The sequence below is a fragment of the Echiichthys vipera genome, assembly GCF_963691815.1.
Source record: "Echiichthys vipera genome assembly, chromosome: 1".
In the NCBI taxonomy this organism is placed as follows: domain Eukaryota; kingdom Metazoa; phylum Chordata; class Actinopteri; order Perciformes; family Trachinidae; genus Echiichthys; species Echiichthys vipera.
The window spans coordinates 8298983-8317807 of NC_139826.1; the positions used below are offsets into that span (position 1 = coordinate 8298983).

General features: G+C 42.4%; 1 protein-coding gene across 1 annotated transcript in view; it reads right to left on the reverse strand.

Annotated features, from left to right (window-relative positions):
* LOC310947763 (neural-cadherin) overlaps positions 1-18825 on the reverse strand; it is a gene marked incomplete at both ends in the record, with an annotated part of 416747 nt that overhangs the window by 105813 nt on the left and 292109 nt on the right. Inside the window, one exon of the mRNA XM_083914685.1 lies at positions 18400-18677. Coding sequence (XP_083770811.1) covers positions 18400-18677 — 278 coding nt within the window. The remainder of the gene's footprint in view (positions 1-18399; positions 18678-18825) is intronic.

Here is an 18825-nt window from a genome sequence, read left to right on the forward strand (position 1 = left end):
CTGTACATCACAATCCTGTATCTTTTATGAATCCAAAAATACATAGGGTACAGCACTTAAAAGGACTAAATGGAGTATAATGAGAATAATTTATAAAGACGTTCTCACTGTACGAGTACGTACAGAAGAACACCTGATTGAGATTGCTGAACAGTTTCCTTCATTACAGATGGAATATCAAACCATGCCATCTGTAACCCGCAGTCATCCAGGTGGAGAAGAATGTACAGCAAAATTAACCCAGGATATAATCAGCAACAACTATTTTCTAACCTTCACTCATGTGTCGAGTTGATTTTTATCTTCAAGGCTCTACACATACCGCAAATTATTTTATATTATCTTTCTGTAATTATCATTTTCTGATTTTTATCTGACCGCAATATCCCTCCTTTCACCCTTTACTGTTTATTAGCTGTATATTAATCTGATGAGAAAGCCTTGAATAGAAAAGAAAATATTCAATACACTTATTAGCAATTATGCAATATACAAATTGCACACACAGCCTCCATCGTGCTTGCATAGACACACACACACACACACACACACACACACACACACACACACACACACACACACACACACAAACACGCACACACACACAGACAGACATTTCATTGGTGTTCTGTAGACAGCTAATTTCTCATACAGGTTGCTCTTTTGTTGTCTTACTCATTTTTCTGCATCTGCTCTCATCCAGGATTAAATGTGGACAGACGAATGCACAGTAAGAAATTAAACAGCTCAGGTACTGAGGCTCAAGGGATATGTCACTTCACTGCCTTGAGACACAGAAACACATGAGCAGATAAACACACGTTGGGAGAATGCCAACATAACATGCAAATGCATGAATTTGCCTGTGCGTCCGTATGCTAACACTGTGTGCGTGGGCGCGTGCATGTGTGTGTGCGCGCAAGTGTGCAGTGTGTCTGTTCGTGTTGTTAAGTGCAGTATTGAAAGTTGGTTAAAAGGTATATTTTGCTGATTTAAATCCAGCTCTGTGTCATAGTAGTGTGGGCAGTGTGTGCAGATAAACAATGTTTGGCATTTGAGGTCCACCGAAATCCGATCCCAACGCGAGACGATATGACACATAGTTTTAGCCACAATGGCCAAGGCCTCCAATCCTCTTAAAGTAAAATTCCGGCGTAATTTTTGTATGTAACCACTATTAAGGGAGAAATCCTGGACAGTCGCAAACAGTTGCTAACAGCCAAATGCGGCTAACACTGATTAGCTCTGGGCAGCAAGGTGAAGGCATTAAAACAGCTTTTTTAACCACTAATACTGCTGGAAATAACAGCAAACCTCTGCAGTAGCATGATAAGAGTCCTTACACATAAAACAAAGCACCGATGGGCTCCTTCCTTTTGGGTAGCATTTGGTAATTGACTTGAATGGGCTTTACTATGAGAGGAGCAGCTACCATGGCCGGAAGGTAAATCTTTCAAAACACTCTTTTAATAAACACCACTAACTATGTTGTTGGTGCTTTGTTTTATGTGTTGGGACTCTTATCATGCTATTGCAGAGGTTTGGTGTTATTTTCAGCAGTATTAGTGGTTAAAAAAGATGTTATAATGCATTCACCATGCTGCCCCGAGCTCATCAATGTTAGCCACATTGTTACACAAAAAAAATTGTCTTGATGGCTTATTTGATGAGTGTATTATCCTAGAAGCAAAGCAATGCTATCTTGAATTAACGCCTTATTTTATTTACATGTATCAGTTTTCTCCCATCTCTTCTCTTGCGCTCTCAACTTTTTTTAACATCTCTCCTTTTACAACATTCTTTCACCATCTCATCTTTTCTCCTCCAATTGCTCTATTGTTTTCCCTTAGTTCCTTTATTTCTTCCCATTCTCCATCCCTGACATCCCATGTCCTCTCACTCCCAGAGTAGATCTTACAGAGCTCATGTTCTGAAGTGTAATTGAAAAAGTGACAATCATTGACCATCTGTGTCTCGGGGTTGACAACTTTGTCTTTGCCTTGTTCTCTCCTGTCATCTATCTTTATTCTGGCCCACATTCACAAAAGACATATATCATATGATATTTAGGGCTGCAATTTATCATTCACAAACAGACACTACCTTTCCATTTCCATTAAAGTTTTAGGATACCACCAGTCACGACAGCTGGTATTGTTTTCACCAAGTGTGTTTGTGTGTTGGTGTGTGTCATCATGGCAAAATGTGTTCCTGGGGAACTACTACAGAGGTGGTTTGGAGTATCTTTCTGTTTGAGGACATTTTGTCCCGCCTGTGATCACAGCCATGCAAGATGTAGTCACAAAACTTCACAGGTGTGTAGTTCAGATTAAAATGAAGGCAGAGTTCAGGGTGGTCTGAGCAAGGGCGCCAGAAGTAGAAGGGTAGAGAGTGATTTAGTGTTGCAGCTGGTGTGATCCCATCACAAGATGGCTGCTAGTTTTGGCTCTCTCTCCAGTTTAGAGTAGGCATTTAGAACAAAGTGGCAAAAAGGGAAAGCTTTTTCTCAGTTAACAGAAAAAGTTTCAGTGAAAGAGAAATGAGTAGGACAGGGAACACAATGGAAATATGTGAAATATATGAGTGAGAGTCATTTTTGCAGTCGTCTGGATCTCTCACAAATCAGAAAAAAATAGAAATAGAAAGCTTCTGCTAAATGATTTAAAATACCTTAACACCTTAATTTTATTATTAGATCCCTTATCCAGGAGACTATCCACCTTTTAGGGGTGTGTATAGCTATTAATATATCTGCTCCATCAGTATGGTAACTAGGTAATTAAGTTTTCTTAATATGCAAAGCAGTGCAACATTGTTTGCAGATTAGATTTACAGAGCGAACGGGAGGGAAAAAGTTCACATTGCTAATAAATGAAATTGTGTGTGTCTGCGTGCATGTGTGTAATCCAAGGATTATCCAGTTACTCTTCTGTGGTCCAGTGGTGAGCCACATTACACGCTGACTCCATCCAGCCAAACTGAAATCCTGCACTTTTCACTCGCTGCTTCTTATTAAATGAAGCTGAAGGTTAAAATGAACTACTATAAGACAGTAAGAAAGCTTAGTGGACATGTGTGCGATGGTATTTTATGTTCAGGCGCTCTCACATATGTTCAGAGGTAGTGTGTACTGTATGTGTACAGGGGGGCTGAATACATATGTCTGTGCTGGTGCTAGAACATTAAAAATTATTTGAATATCTTAAGCATAAAACACCTCTAGTAGGAGCCATTACCACCATTTCTTTCTAGTGATATATAAATTCTGCCAAGGTCTGACATATGTTTACGTGCTTCACTGGTTTCCCTGCCTGTGTATGGTACACAGAGATGCTCATCTTCACATTATCACTTCAAAGCTTAAATCTGCCATTTATTTTAGTCATAATCCTAAATTTTATAGCACTTGCATGGTCAGGTGCTGGATGTTATATTCAAACTGAATCTAAACTTTTATTCTGCCACAGCATACAGAGCTGCTGTGTAAATGGCACGGCCAGTGCTTTATTTGAGAATAAAATCAGTTCCCACAGTGGAAAGATTTGTTCTTTCTACTATACAAGTGCCCTCGCTTTGAATGACTTCAGTAGATCTGCGCCCACAGGGCATCACTAGTTTCTCACACTGCTCTGGTTTGATCTTGGTCCATTCTTCTTCAGTCTCTTCCACAGTTCAGTCACTAAATGTAGTGGGTTTCTTAGGCATTACCTTGTTGCTAAGGAATTTCCAGAGACTCTCTATGGGCTTTAGATCTGGACTCTGGGCTGGCTATTTCATTGTTTCAATATTCTCAGCTTCAAGGAACTGCCTAACCTGTTTTGCAGTGTGACAGGGGTATCATCTTTCATGAAAATTGCTGATTGGGAGACAATTCCAGTGGAGGTATTGCATGTTGCTGAAGGAGGTTCCCATAAACAGTTGCATTCACCCTGCCATGTAGCTGTACAAGATGCCCAACTCCTGCTGAAGAAAACATCACCCAAACCATGACACTTCCTCCTCCAAATGGAACTGACTTCTTTACACATTTTGGGTTCAGTCTTTTCTCAGTCCTACGCCGAACATAATGTTTCCCATCAGACACAAATAAATTGAACGTAGTCTCATCACTGAAGTGCACTCTGGACCAGTTCTCCTCTGTCCATACAACATGCTCCTCAGCAAAGACAAGTCTAGCCTTTTCATTCTATCTGCTGATGAGAGGTTTGGTCACTGCAGAGTGGGCTTTCAGTCCAAACACTCTTAAACGAGGAGACACTGGGCCTCATTTATCAATCTTGCATGAAAACGGGCGCAGATCTGAGCGCAGAATTGGTCGTATGACAGGACCCACGAGTGATTTATGAAACATTCGTATCTGACCAATCTCAGCGTACGAATGTGCGGGTCTTGATAAATACGGCGGCTGAATTCGATCGTCATTAACACGTTACGCCCTTAAATATTCCTGGTTCGGAGGCCTCGCCCACTGAGGTCAAACATGTAGAGGAGAAACACTGTGAAGAAAAGAAACTTTTCCGACACAGAGATGGGCATCCTGATATCCGAGATGGAGCAAAATAAAGATGTGCTTTTTGGCAGTCTTAAGAGTGGAATAAAAGGGGCCCATAAAAATGCTGAATGGAAAAGAATAACGGAGGCAGTCAACCCGAAGCAGCGCTCCACTGTGACCCGTGTGCACCTGTGCGCACTGTTGGACACGTGTTGTGCCATATTCAGCACCCCAGCTTATATACAGGTAACCACAGTAAAAGCACACACTTTTGAACCTATTAATTGCAAGAAACAATGGGATTATATTATATATATAACAGCCTTCTGGACCAGAATATCACCTAAAATGCGAGGGGGTGCATTTCACTGCAGGGGTGCTGAATACGGCACAACACCTGCGCTCTTGCTCTGTAGCGGGGTTTGCCAGCGGGTTATTAGGTATTCCGTTAGAGGATACCTTTGTCACCTAGAAGAACCATACCAAGATGTTAATCATCTGATACCTTGTTTGATTTAATGCAATTTATCTAGGGTAGCCACTTACCGAGGAGATGACTTTGGCTCTGCAGTGCGTCTTGCTGCAGCCGTGCGCCAACACATTCATTAATTAATTCAATGTCAGGGTCGTGGGGGGCTGGAGCTGAGCTGTTTTGAAATATAAAAGAATCGTGTGTGTCCCCCTGGCCACCTGACCGTCACGTTTAAAAGCGTCAGCTTGGCATCACAAATCACCTGTACATTTATCGAGTGGTAGTTTTGGCGATTGATGAATGCGTAATCATTCATGGATGGTGCCTTCAGACGCACATGAGTACAATCAATTGCTCTAACCACAATTTTTATTTTTTTTATTCATTTTAAGAATCTGTTTTGATCTGTTCTTAATATGTGACTGCTTATGCTTAATGACAGCTGAGGTTTTTTAATTATTTTCAGCCAGATTTTGCTGTGCTGCACCGCAAATGCACAGGCTCATATTTGCGTACACGACCTCAGACCAGACGTGAGATTTGATCGTAGCTCCCGCTCATGTCCAAATTGATAAATGCAGACGTTTGCCAGGAAATGGTCGTACGCACGTTTTTCTGCCGTACGTTCATTTGATAAATGAGGGCCACTGTGTGCAGAGACAGATCCTTGCCCTGTTCAGCACTGAACTTGCGAGCAACTCCAGCTGCAGTGTTGAACTAATTACCCTTTGAGAGTCTTCTCATAATCCTGTCCTCTCGTGCACTTGTTTTACGTGGACAACCGGCCTTTTTGAGTGACTTAAATTAATGAATGTTTTAATATTCTTGAAATCACAGACTGTGAATGCCCAACCTCTCTCTGATGGCTAATTTTCAAATTTTTTGTTGTTGGCTTCTAATTATCAGAATCAAACAGCATAACCTGATTGGTTGATATCTTTATTTGTGGTGCGTTGAACTGCCTTGGTTATTTAAAAAAACATGCTAGTACAGCAGTGGTATAGACCTTTTCAAAGTTGTAAACAAAATCATTTTCAATGTTTTCAAGTTTATTTCCTGTTGCAGTGTATGTGAATGACATCAGTTACTTAACAAGGACCAAGGCTGTTGCCCAGCAATGGAATTCCGTTGAAAAGGTCTATAGCCACAGCTGATATTCTATCAAATTTTGAACAATAAAAAATTACAGTATTTCAGAATAAAGACTGAATACTTTCTCTAATTTTGAATTCCACTGTATAATGGAATCAAAATTGATGTTTAAACTGGAGTATATCAATTTCTGCCCTCCAATACCCCCTTAATTTGAACAAAACGAGCTGAAGTATTTTTTATACATCAGTCTATCCTGTTCTAAACCAAAATCTGTGTGCTCCTTGATGAGATCTAAATAGATATATTGTGATGTGTTTAATTGTCAATACTGTTTAAGTTTGTTTTGCACACTTATTCAAATTAATAAATGCATAAGTGCATATTTAACATGTGTATAAAACTCCTAAATGGCCTAAGAATGACTTTCAGTCCACACTGACAATAAAGTTGTATCATATTCGATCTTTACCTCTAACCACTATAGAGGGCTGGAATGTACATACGATTTATTTATGAGCTTTATTATTGAGCCAGTGTGAGAATTGACTCTTAATTTCATCATAATATTTAAATTCTGCATGGAGATACAGCTGAGGTCCACACATGGGTGTTTTATTTAATTGGCTGCAAAGAGCCCTTCAATTCCACCATTAAATATCTGAGCCTGAGGAAACACAGATTATCAGGCTGATTTACACAAAGTTAAACAGGGTCAACATGTCTCCTCTACCACTAGAAGCACCAAACAACTTATTTCATCATCATGTTTGTAGTTAAACGGATTTGTTGAAACACTCCCACCCCAGTTTTTGTCCGTGTTTACAGAATGATTTATGCTAATGAAGACTCTCTTTTAGAACACTTGTTTGCCAGGACTTTGAAAAAGGAATTGACAGTTAACATGCTAAAGTATTCATCTTGTAGGAGGTTGTGAAAGGTTTGTTTCTATCTATAACACTAAGAAAAACAGCAGCATTCCAGGGCAGTACTTTGAGTTAGACCTCGCCAAGAATACTCTGAAAATTTATGTTTCATCTGCAATTCACACCTTATAACAGCAGAATGGCAACGCAGTTAGACCCTGTCAGGAACTGCAGCACTGATCGCTGCATCCACAGAGGCCTTGTAAACTAAATGCTATAAAACCAAATAATGCAAAATCTGAGCATGGTTCCCCGGCAGTTAATGTTAAATGGAAGCATGCACTTTTATATAGAAAATGTGGGGGGGAAAATGAACAGTTGGATGGAGAACATGTGACATGAAGTATACAATTTTTGATTTGAAGTAGTACAGTGAAAAGTAAGAAAAGGCCAGCAAGTTGCAATATTTGCCTAAAGGCCACCATTACAAAACTGTCTAGATTTGTGTATTTATCAAAGTTTGCAGTTGAGAAACATAACTAGGTTTTAATGTTAATGGTTATTTAAAAAAAACTTAAGAGACGAAACCTTCGGAGAAAAATGAGGGCGGAACTGAGAAACCATGATTGCCTTTAACCAATTTAAACTCTTTTGCATGCGCCTCTACACATTTCGTTGTAAATATACGGTATAGTGCAGTAATGGCGTTGTGAGCAGAGAATCAAGTCATATCCCTGTGTGTGTGTTGTAATCTGAGTTTCTCCACTGTTTGTTGTGACAGACAGTCTGGCCCCACGTGCATGCTACTGCTAGGCTTCCATCACCAGACGAATCGCAATGCGTAATAGTCTGAAAAAGCGACCTTCATCCAAAATAAACAAATAAGTAACACTGCTTCTCCGTGTAATAATCACATTCTGTGTGAAAACATATACAATATATATTGATGTGCAAATTAATCACAGAAAAACACACCCTGGTGTGTAAAGGTCTTTATAATTTGTTTTTGGAGAAATTGGCAAGCTTTTCTGTGATTTAGAGTAGATGATGTGTAGGAATTTGACCCAACCCAACATTTACAGAACAGACTGTAAGATTTGTCACAGCAAATCCTGTCTTCTTTTCTTTTGTACATCTGCTTGATATCATATTTTCATCCCCCTATCTATGACAGTGGTTTCTCTGTCAACAAGTCAAAGCCACAAAGAAAACTCGTGTTCCATTTACACATAATTCCCTGACCATTCTCACTTGTTATTCATGCTACAGTCAGCATCCTTTTCATTAAGTTGTTTTTCTGGGCATGTGATTGTCTATATGTATGCCCAATATATTTGAATGAAAGGATGAATGTAGCAGTCACTCAAGTGGTGAATTGTTGTTGTAGGCAAGAGAGACATTCAATCTTTGGCACCAGGAGGTTGGAGGTAATAAGGGCATTTTTTACAGAGCAAATTGCCAGACTGTTTCCAGCTGTCCCCAAGTCTTTTTACCCAAAATTTTAAGAATCCAAGAATGTAAAGTAAGGCTATTTAGGAAGTGTGTGTGAAGAGTTTGGTGGGAGGCAATGTGAATAGTAGATGTAATCATAAACTTTGACACATATTTAATTTTAATTATGTTAAACGATCCTTGGTGTTAATACATATTTTATATATTAGGATATAAGCCTGTGAATGTTCTCATTCGTCCAGGTCATCGTTATCCTCAAAGCAATTTCAGTCAAAAAAACAACTGGACTGGTTGTTTGTCTAGGAAGACGTTTCACCTCTCATCCAAGAGGCTTCATCAGTTCATGTACGCATCTGACCAGGCTGGGACTGGTCCAACTAACTGGTGTGGAGATCTAGGTATTTAACCTCTCACAAGGCCGATGATGTCACTGACACCCTTTGTGCTCCAAGTGCCCACGCCCGTCGTTGGAGTGACAGTCGTTGGTGGGCAGTTGGTTTCGACTTCGTTAGTGCTCTATTGAGTCTGAACGACAGTCGTTGGGGTCACCCGGGCCATGTGTGAACAGTTGTCCTTTGAGGTTAGATTGTTGAATCTCCTGGGAAGGGATGAAAGGGCGGCATTGTAAATTGGAGATAAGTGGTGTCTCAGACCCCCTCCTCTGTTTAGCGATGGTTTCTCCACTTTTTCATAGATGGCTTCTTTAACTCCTCTTTCAAACCATCTGTCCTCTCTGTCCAAGATTTGGACATTACTGTCATCAAAGGAGTGGGCTTTCTCCTTGAGGTGTAAGTGGACAGCCGAGTCCAGGCCTGAGGAGTTAGCTCTCCTGTGTTGGGCCATGTGTTTGTGCAGTGGTTGTTTTGTTTCTCCAATGTTAAGATCTTTGCATTCCTCGTTGCATTGGATAGCATAAACTAGGTTGCTTTTGTGGTGGTGTGGTGTTCTGTCCTTCGGATGTACTAGTCTCTGTCTGAGTGTGTTACCGGGTTTGAAATACACAGGGATGCAGTGTTTGTTGAAAATTCTCCTGAGTTACTCCGATACCCCAGCCACATATGGGATGACTATGTTGTTTCTCCTGTTATCTTTTTCTTTCTCAACCACTTTGGTTTTCTTTCTGGAGGCAGCTGCCGTTTTAACAAAGGTCCAGCTGGGGTAGCCACAAGTTGTGAGGGCGCCTCTCAGGTGCTTGCGTTCTTCCACTTGAGCTTGTGAGCTAGTGGGCACGTTATCAGCTCTATGCTGCAGTGTTCTGATAACGCCAAGCTTGTGTTCCAAAGGGTGGTGAGAGTCAAAAAGTAGATATTGATCCGTGTGAGTGGGTTTTCTGTATACCCCTATGTGGAGGCTCCTGTCATTCTCCATATGGACGTCACAGTCCAAGAAGGGCAAGCTGTTGTCCTTAACTTCCTCTCTGGTGAACTTGATGTTTCTGTCCACTGAGTTGATGTGTTCAGTAAAAGTTTGCACCTCTTTGGATTTGAACTTAACCCATGTGTCGTCCACATATCTGAACCAATGGCTTGGGGTTACTCCTTTAAAGGAGTTCAAAGCCTTGTCCTCTACCTCCTCCATGTACAGATTTGCCACAATAGGGGATACTGGTGAACCCATGGCACAGCCGTGTTTCTGTCTGTAAAAAATGCCATTAAACTGGAAATATGTGGTATTCAGGCACAAATCCAGAAGTTGGCAAATGTGGTCTGGTTTGAGATTTGTTCGGTTTTGTAAGGAATTGTCCTGTGTGAGCCGCTCTCTTACCGTGGCCAAGGCCTCCATGGTTGGAATACAGGTGAACAAGGAAGTCACATCGTAGGGGACCATGGTTTCATCTGGATCCATTTTTAGGTCTCGGACTTTGTTCACAAAGTCCATGGAGTTTTGGATGTGGCGTGGGGTGTTTCCCGCCAGTGGTGCCAGAATATTGGCAACATGCTTGGCAATGTTATAAGTGACCGAGTTTATGCTGCTGATAATGGGCCTGAGCGGGGCCCCTTCTTTATGGATTTTTGGGAGTCCATATAAGCAGGGGGTTGAGTCCTGGGGGTAAAGCCTGTAATACTGTGGTTTGCTAATGACTCCTTCTTTTTGAAGTTGCTGTAGACATTCTATCACCTTCTTTTTGTAACCGCTGGTAGGGTCTCGTTTCAGAGTTTCATAAGTGTTAGAGTCACTGAGCAAAGACCACAGCATGACTATCCTTCCAGCAGACAAGGGTAGATGCACAGTGGTTCTCAATACAACTGATTATCAGGGAAAGATCTCTGCATTACTCAGTGACTCTCAAATCCAAAGAGGTGCAAACTTTTACTGAACACATCAACTCAGTGGACAGAAACATCAAGTTCACCAGAGAGGAAGTTAAGGACAACAGCTTGCCCTTCTTGGACTGTGACGTCCATATGGAGAATGACAGGAGCCTCCACATAGGGGTATACAGAAAACCCACTCACACGGATCAATATCTACTTTTTGACTCTCACCACCCTTTGGAACACAAGCTTGGCGTTATCAGAACACTGCAGCATAGAGCTGATAACGTGCCCACTAGCTCACAAGCTCAAGGGGAAGAACGCAAGCACCTGAGAGGCGCCCTCACAACTTGTTGCTACCCCAGCTGGACCTTTGTTAAAACGACAGCTGCCTCCAGAAAGAAAACCAAAGTGGTTGAGAAAGAAAAAGATAACAGGAGAAACAACATAGTCATCCCATATGTGGCTGGGGTATCGGAGAAACTCAGGAGAATTTTTAACAAACACTGCATCCCTGTGTATTTCAAACCCGGTAACACACTCAGACAGAGACTAGTACATCCGAAGGACAGAACACCACACCACCACAAAAGCAACCTGGTTTATGCTGTCCAATGCAACGAGGAATGCAAAGATCTTTACATTGGAGAAACAAAACAACCACTGCACAAACGCATGGCCCAACACAGGAGAGCTAACTCCTCAGGCCTGGACTCGGCTGTCCACTTACACCTCAAGGAGAAAGCCCACTCCTTTGATGACAGTAATGTCCAAATCTTGGACAGAGAGGACAGATGGTTTGAAAGAGGAGTTAAAGAAGCCATCTATGAAAAAGTGGAGAAACCATCGCTAAACAGAGGAGGGGGTCTGAGACACCACTTATCTCCAATTTACAATGCCGCCCTTTCATTCCTTCCCAGGAGATTCAACAATCTACCCTCAAAGGACAACTGTTCACACATGGCCCGGTCGACCCCAACGACTGTCGTTCAGACTCAATAGAGCACTAACGAAGTCGAAACCAACTGCCCACCAACGACTGTCACTCCAACGACGGGCGTGGGCACTTGGAGCACAAAGGGTGTCAGTGACATCATCTGCCTTGTGAGAGGTTAAATACCTGGATCTCCACACCAGTTAGTTGGACCAGTCCCAGCCTGGTCAGATGCGTACATGAATTGATGAAGCCTCTTGGATGAGAGGTGAAACGTCTTCCTAGACAAACAACCAGTCCAGTTGTTTTTGACTGAAATTGCTTTGAGGATATTAGGATATAGGCTGAAAGGAAAACGCTGATTAGATAGATAGATAGATAGATAGATAGATAGATAGATATCTTTATTTATCCCAGAGGGGAAATTAGGTCATTGTAGCAGCGGTACAGAGCAATCAGAAGTACTAAAAATAAGATAAAACATAAAATACAAAATATGAACAACAATAAAATAAAAGTACAGTATTGCAGATAAACACTATATTACAATGTGCTATGTGGATTTTAATATGCAAGAGAGATAAAGGTGCATTTCAATGATAGGTCACTTTGAGTAGTGTGAGTTTATTCCCAGAGCGTCGCTCAGCGTTGTTGTGCAGCGTTGTAAAGTCTGATGGCAGCAGGTAGGAATGATTTCCTGTGGCATTCTTTAAGGCAGCGAGGTTGAATGAGTCTGCTGCTGAAGCTGCTCTGAAGCTTGTCCAGGGTTTCATGGAGGGGATGGGAGACATTGTCCATGATCACCAGTTTTGCCAGCATCCTGTGCTCCACAACCTCCTCCAGGGTGACAAGCTTAGAGCCAACAACAGACCCTGCCTTCTTTATGAGTTTGTTCAGTGTGTTCACGTCTTTTGCTTTGATGCCCGCACCCCAGGACACCACAGCGAAGAAGATGGTGCTCGCAACAACAGACTGGTAAAACATCTGAAGCATCCAGTTACAGACGTAGAAGGACCTGAGCCTCCTCAGGAAGTAAAGCCGGATCAGGCCCTTCTTGTAGACTGCCTGTGTGTTTGTGATCCACTCAAGTTTGTTGTCCAGCACCACACCCAGGTACTTGTAGGAGTCCACAATGTTTATGTCCGTCCCACCAATGCAGACTGGAGAGGGCGGGGGCTTGTTCCTCCTTAAGTCCACCACCATCTCTTTCGTCTTTGCCACGTTCACCTGCAGGTGGTTCTCCTCACACCACTTGACAAAATTGCCGACCAGGTCCCTGTACTCATCCTCCCTTCCACCCTCTACACGCCCCACAATGGCTGTGTCATCAGAGAATTTCTCCAGATGACACGACTTAGTGAGGTACTTAAAATCTGCGGCTAAGGTGGTGAAGAGGAAGGGCGACAGCACAGTTCCCTGGGGGGCGCCGATGTTACTGATCAGGCGGTCAGACACACAGTTTCGTAATCTCACATACTGCGGCCTGCCCGTCAGATAGTCATTTACCCATGTGACGAGAGGAGAATCCACCTGCATGTTCTCCAGTTTGGCCTTCAGCAGCTTGGGCTGGATGGTGTTAAAGGCGCTGGAGAAGTCGAAGAACATGACGCGGACAGCGGTGTTGGGTCTGTCCAGGGAGGAGTAGGCTTCCTGCAGCAGGTAGATGAGTGCATCATCAACCCCAACATGGGGCTGATATGCAAATTGAAGGGGGTCCTGTGATGGGCACACTAGGGGTCTGAGGTGTGCAAGAACCAGCCTCTCCATGACCTTCATAATGTGAGAGGTCAGTGCAATCGGCCTGTAGTCGGAGGAGGTGGTGGAACCTGGTGTCTGCTGCGGGGGTTGGGGTGGTGTTGTGGGGCTGGTTTGGAGCTGTGGGGGTGTTGTGACAAGAGGTAGTTACTCGGAGGTGCAGCAGGGGGGCTGATTAGGAGGCTGGGGTCAAACCTGTTGAAAAACAGGTTAAACTCGTCCGCACGTTGTTCATTTCCATCTGCTGTTCCTCCTCCTCTCCTCTGGAAGCCGGAGATCTCAATCATCCCCCTCCATACATCCCTGGTGTTATTGTTCTCCAGTTTGGATTCCCGTTTTCTCCTGTAGTTTTCCTTACTCTCCCTGATGCTGTGTTTAAGTTCTCTCTGAACACGCTTGAGCTCTGCACGGTCCCCTGACCTGAAGTAGGGCCTTCAGGTCGCTGGTAACCCATGGTTTGTTATTTGGGTAATAGCGGACCTCTTTACTGGGGATGGTGTTGTCTATGCAGAACCCAATGTAATCAGAGACGCAATCAGTGATGCCATCAATGTCCTCGCCTTGTGGTTTGTAAAGTGCATCCCAGTCTGTGGCTTCTAGAGCACCCTGCAGTGACTCCATGGCCTCAGGAGACCATTTTCTCACAGTTCTTACTGTCACTGGTTGCTGCTGAATCACAGGCGTGTATGATGGGGAGAGCAGGACGAGGTTGTGGTCTGACCTTCCCAGGGGAGGGAGGGCAGTGGGGCTGTATGCCTCTATAACGTTTGCATACAGCAGATCTATGGTTTTATTGTCCCTTGTTGTGCATTTGACAAACTGGTGAAACGTTGGGAGAGTGGATGAGAGAGAGACGTGGTTGAAGTCACCTGTGATGATGACGAATGCTCCGGGGTGTTTCGTCTGTAGTGCTGCGGTTGCAGCGCCGATGACGTCACACGCTGCGTCTGCATTTCCAGGCGGCGGAATGTAAACATTAATGGCGATGGCGCTGGTAAACTCCTGTGGCAGATAATATGACACCTGTTGTTGACGAGCACGGCGAGTCCTCCTCCTTTCTTCTTGCCGCTCGCGGTGGTGTCTCTGTCGGCTCGGACCGTATGGAAGCCGGGGATGGTGGCGTTTGAGTCCGGTATCTGGTCGTGTAGCCACGTTTTCCGTGAAACACATGATACTAGACTCTCTGTATTCCCGCTGTGTCCTGACGAGCGCTTCCAGTTCGTCCATCTTATTTGCCAGGGACCTTACGTTTCCAGTAATAACTGCCGGGATGCAGGGTTTAAACTTCCTCCTCCGTTTAGCTCCGGCTCTGCCGCCTTGCCGTCTCCTCCTTAGCTCCTTCGGTACTGTGGGTCTCTCCCCAACGAAGAGGGTTTGGGGCCCCAGGGCGATCAGCTGGTCGCGACTGTAAACAATGCCGGCTGTAGGGCAGGCACGGCTTCCAGTCACCAGGAGAGACCAAAGCACGAAAAAGCTAACTAAGAGATATCCAAACCGTAGGATAAACATCTTGATGTGTGGACAGTGTGTATCCACAACGCAGGGTACAGATAATAAATAAAGAAATACGCTAAAAACACAATAAAAACCTAGTAAAAAGTACAAAGTACCGGGAGCTGCTACGTTAGGCTGCCACTAGCACGGCGCCATCTTGTCTTACAAGATTATGATTATGAGCCTTAAGGCTAACATATCTTCCATCTCCTGCAAGTGATGAAGCTTTGTGCTACGTGGTTATGTTCTATAGCCAGCTCAATTTACACTTTTACTCCATTCTCTGCTATCTTGAAAGAGAAACTCTAAACGTCTCAATGTCTCAGTGCATCCCTGCGTACAAATAACATTCATATCAGAGGGCTTCAGTAAAAGTTATGGGCTTGATCTAAAAGAGACTTGCTAGTGGCTCTGTGAGACTGTAGTTGAGCTCTGCTAATGTCAGCATGCTCAAATACTCAAAATGAGAATAATGAGCATGCTAATGTTAAGTACCTATAAAGTTTACCATGTTAGTTTAGTATTAATAGTATAATTGCTAATTTGCACTCAACAAAACACAAAGTAGAGCTGAAGTTGATGGGAATGTCATTAGTTTTGCTGGTATTTAGTCATAGATCAAGTAATAAAAGTACCTTTCTAATCTTCTGACCACTGAAAGCGCTCTACACTCTATGCCAAGTTCATACACTGATGGCAGATGCTGCCATGGAAGGTGCTGCCTCCTTATCAGGAATCTAAATCCAACCATTCATCAGAAGCCATTTGGGATTCAGTATCTTGCCCAAGGATACTCTGGCATTGGGGGCTGAAGGAGCTGGGGATCGAACTGCCGATCTTCTTATTAGTCTAACCATCTACCTCCCGAGCCACAGCTGTACCAGATGATGGTGCTATATTAAAAGTGAAGGGACCAACTTTCTTCCAATTATTTGTGAGTGGGTCAACGTTGCCATCCCTAAATTCAAAAAGTCTCTGCATGTTTTCCCAAAACGCACTCTACTAATGCAAAATAGTTGTATATGAACACATTAACAAAAACGGTACTTACTGCTGTTATATGGAGTCTTAACAGCCGTTTTCCCACTTGACCACACAAATAAAACTGAATGTAAGTAAAAATTTGTGTGCAAATGAGCTGTCTGCTGGATGCAACTACATATTTGCCTCATAATGTAGGTGACGCTGCCAACACTGCAAGCACTGTCTCATTCAAATCTGAAATAGTTTCAGTGATATTCAGCTGTAGCAGCTGTTAACGACTGTAACAAGGTTCAAGAATTCTCTTCAGCATGAATAAAAATACTTATTGCAACTTAATTTTAATCCACCTCATCTACATTTGCAACACACCAGTGAGAAACAACATACTGCTGTTAATGAGCAAAAGAAGTGTGAAAAGACCTGGGAGCTAAAAATTAAGAGTACAGTAGTCATGTGATTATTAGGACATTTGCTGCCATTGCATTAAATACATGTTTCATGTTCAGTGGCGCTGGGCAGGTTGTTTATTTTGATGTGGTAATTTCCATCACGTTTTAATCACAGACATCATGTGAGAGAGGATTTGCCTCTAAACTAAACACAGCATGAACACACTCTCACAAGCTTACATACAACACTACAGGCATTTTGCCTTCATCTCTCTCAGTCTCAAAAGCATATGCTTTGAGGTTATGTTCACTCCTTTAATTTCCTTCTAATTTCTCCCTTCACTTCCATCTTCTCCCTTGCTCTCCTCGTAAAATTTTCATGGTCTTTGTCTTGATATCTCTCTGATACACACCTCTGAGCTTCTTTGCAGTTGGGACATTAACAGCTCATCTCACATTGTACAGCTTCATAAGTCTGGGGGCCAGGTAGGACACCAGCTAAATTGCAGCATCGGGAATTCTTAGTGTCTGGCAGAAACAAAAATTTGGCATAAAACTAGCACTACAAGCTGTTTACTGATCTTGATGCACTAACAAAGAGCATTCAAAGCAAACACCAGGCCCGCTATCTCAATGTGTGCTGTTTTTCCAATAGTGACATGAGTTACTTGGGATTTAGGAATGATGTAGTGTTAGCTGAGAAGTGTAGAGGCTTACAACTACACCTATGTGTCACCGATACAAAGGCATCTCTAAAATCCCCAGATTATTAATTCATGAATGCCTTTTCAATTAGGTCAACATACTCTTTGATGTGGAATTTCATCTTAAGCATCTCTAATCGCAAAGATTTCATGTCTGCCATGATGGGAAAACTCATTGTGCGACTATTATTGGAATTTGCATGAAAGTAAAGTATGTGTGTCCAGAACTAATGGGTCAACTGGTTTGTTAATATAACAATTGAGATGCATTTGCTCTTAAAAGAAAGTAGTCTCTGTAAAATGGCACACATGATGACACAATTATGTAAGTGCAACTGAGACATACCCACAATATTTTCCTGTTTGCATTCTGTTTCATGTGAAACCAAAGTAATGTGATTGTGAGTACTGAAGATGTCATAATGACTAGGGAAAGCCACAATGCATTCATTTTCCTGGTTGAGTGGTGCAAGGCATATGAGGTTAACTAAGGGAAGATGGTTGAAATGCCTTCTTTCAGTAAATACAGACAATGACAATGTATGGTGATTTATTGATGAATTATACAGTATGTACTGAAATATCTCAAGAGCACCGACATCTTTGCAGTACGTTTTTTTCAGAAGTAAGACCCAATAGACCCACAGGCATACCCTCATAATGAGGCTTCAACTTTAAGGCAGCAGGCGATAGACAAAGGTTGAAATTATTATCTCACATTTTAACCTTCTTTAGCCTTTCTTTTCAGTAAAGAAACAGAAACAGAAAGAGAGTTACCTTCCCGCAACACATTAAAAAGCATAGATAGATAGATAGATAGGTAGGGGAAAGATAGCAAGATAGAAAGATGTATGGATGGGGATAGATAGCTAGATAGCTAGATAGCTAGATAGCTAGATAGATAGATAGATAGATAGATAGATAGATAGATAGATTGATTGATTGATTGATGGGTATATAGTTAAATGATAGATAGATACAGAGAGAGAGAAAGAAAGAGATGTACAGATAGTAATTCAATTCTAGTGTACAATCATGTCCAAAAGTACCCTTTTTCCATCACCAGCTCATTACTCCTCTTTTCCCAGCTCACTCTATCTCACACTGCTGACTTCCAGAATCTTAAGTACTCTTTGGGAAAAATAAAGGCTGAAATCATTTTTTTAAAGAAAACAAACAGCCATACCAACAACACACCCATACCACTGCATTTACATCCAAACACTTTCATGATATTGCTTCATCGTATTCATTTTATTTTTACTATTTCTGCTTAAGTAATATATATCACATGGAAATTATCTCTCCTGTAAATTACTAAGGAAGCTAAATAGTCCTTGGTTATTGTCTTTTTTGTTGAGATAAAGTCAAAGTGACAGGACTATCAGAACGTACTGTAACAGAATAAACAAGAATAATTTGTTGCATGTTTATTAGAAAATTAAATCACTTGCTACTAAACTCTGCCCATCATGGTCTGTTTTGGACATGATGTTCATTTTCAACTCACCTGTAGCCATGCTGAGTGTCCACACACACGCCACCGTTAAAGCAGGGGTTTCTGGGATATGCTGTGCAGGGCTGGTGGGACTGCTCTCTACCTGGGCAGGAGCACACAGCTGTCGATTCCACTGTCACAGATACAAGACTCATAGTCCCACAATCCACGACTGTGGGTGTGTCCCGCACATTCAAAACATTGGTGCAGCCACCGGCCCCAGCACACTCTGAGCTAGGACACTCGTCTACCCGGACTTGGGACACGCTGACCTGCAGGAATGACTGGAGCTAGATGGAGAAAGACAGAGGAAGACACCAGATATTGACTAGTGTATTGCCATGTACGTTATAGATTATATATTGAACAGCAGTGTGCAGCTCCCTTTGCTTAACTCCAAACACTATAAACTGTGTTAAATCAGAGGACACGGAAAAG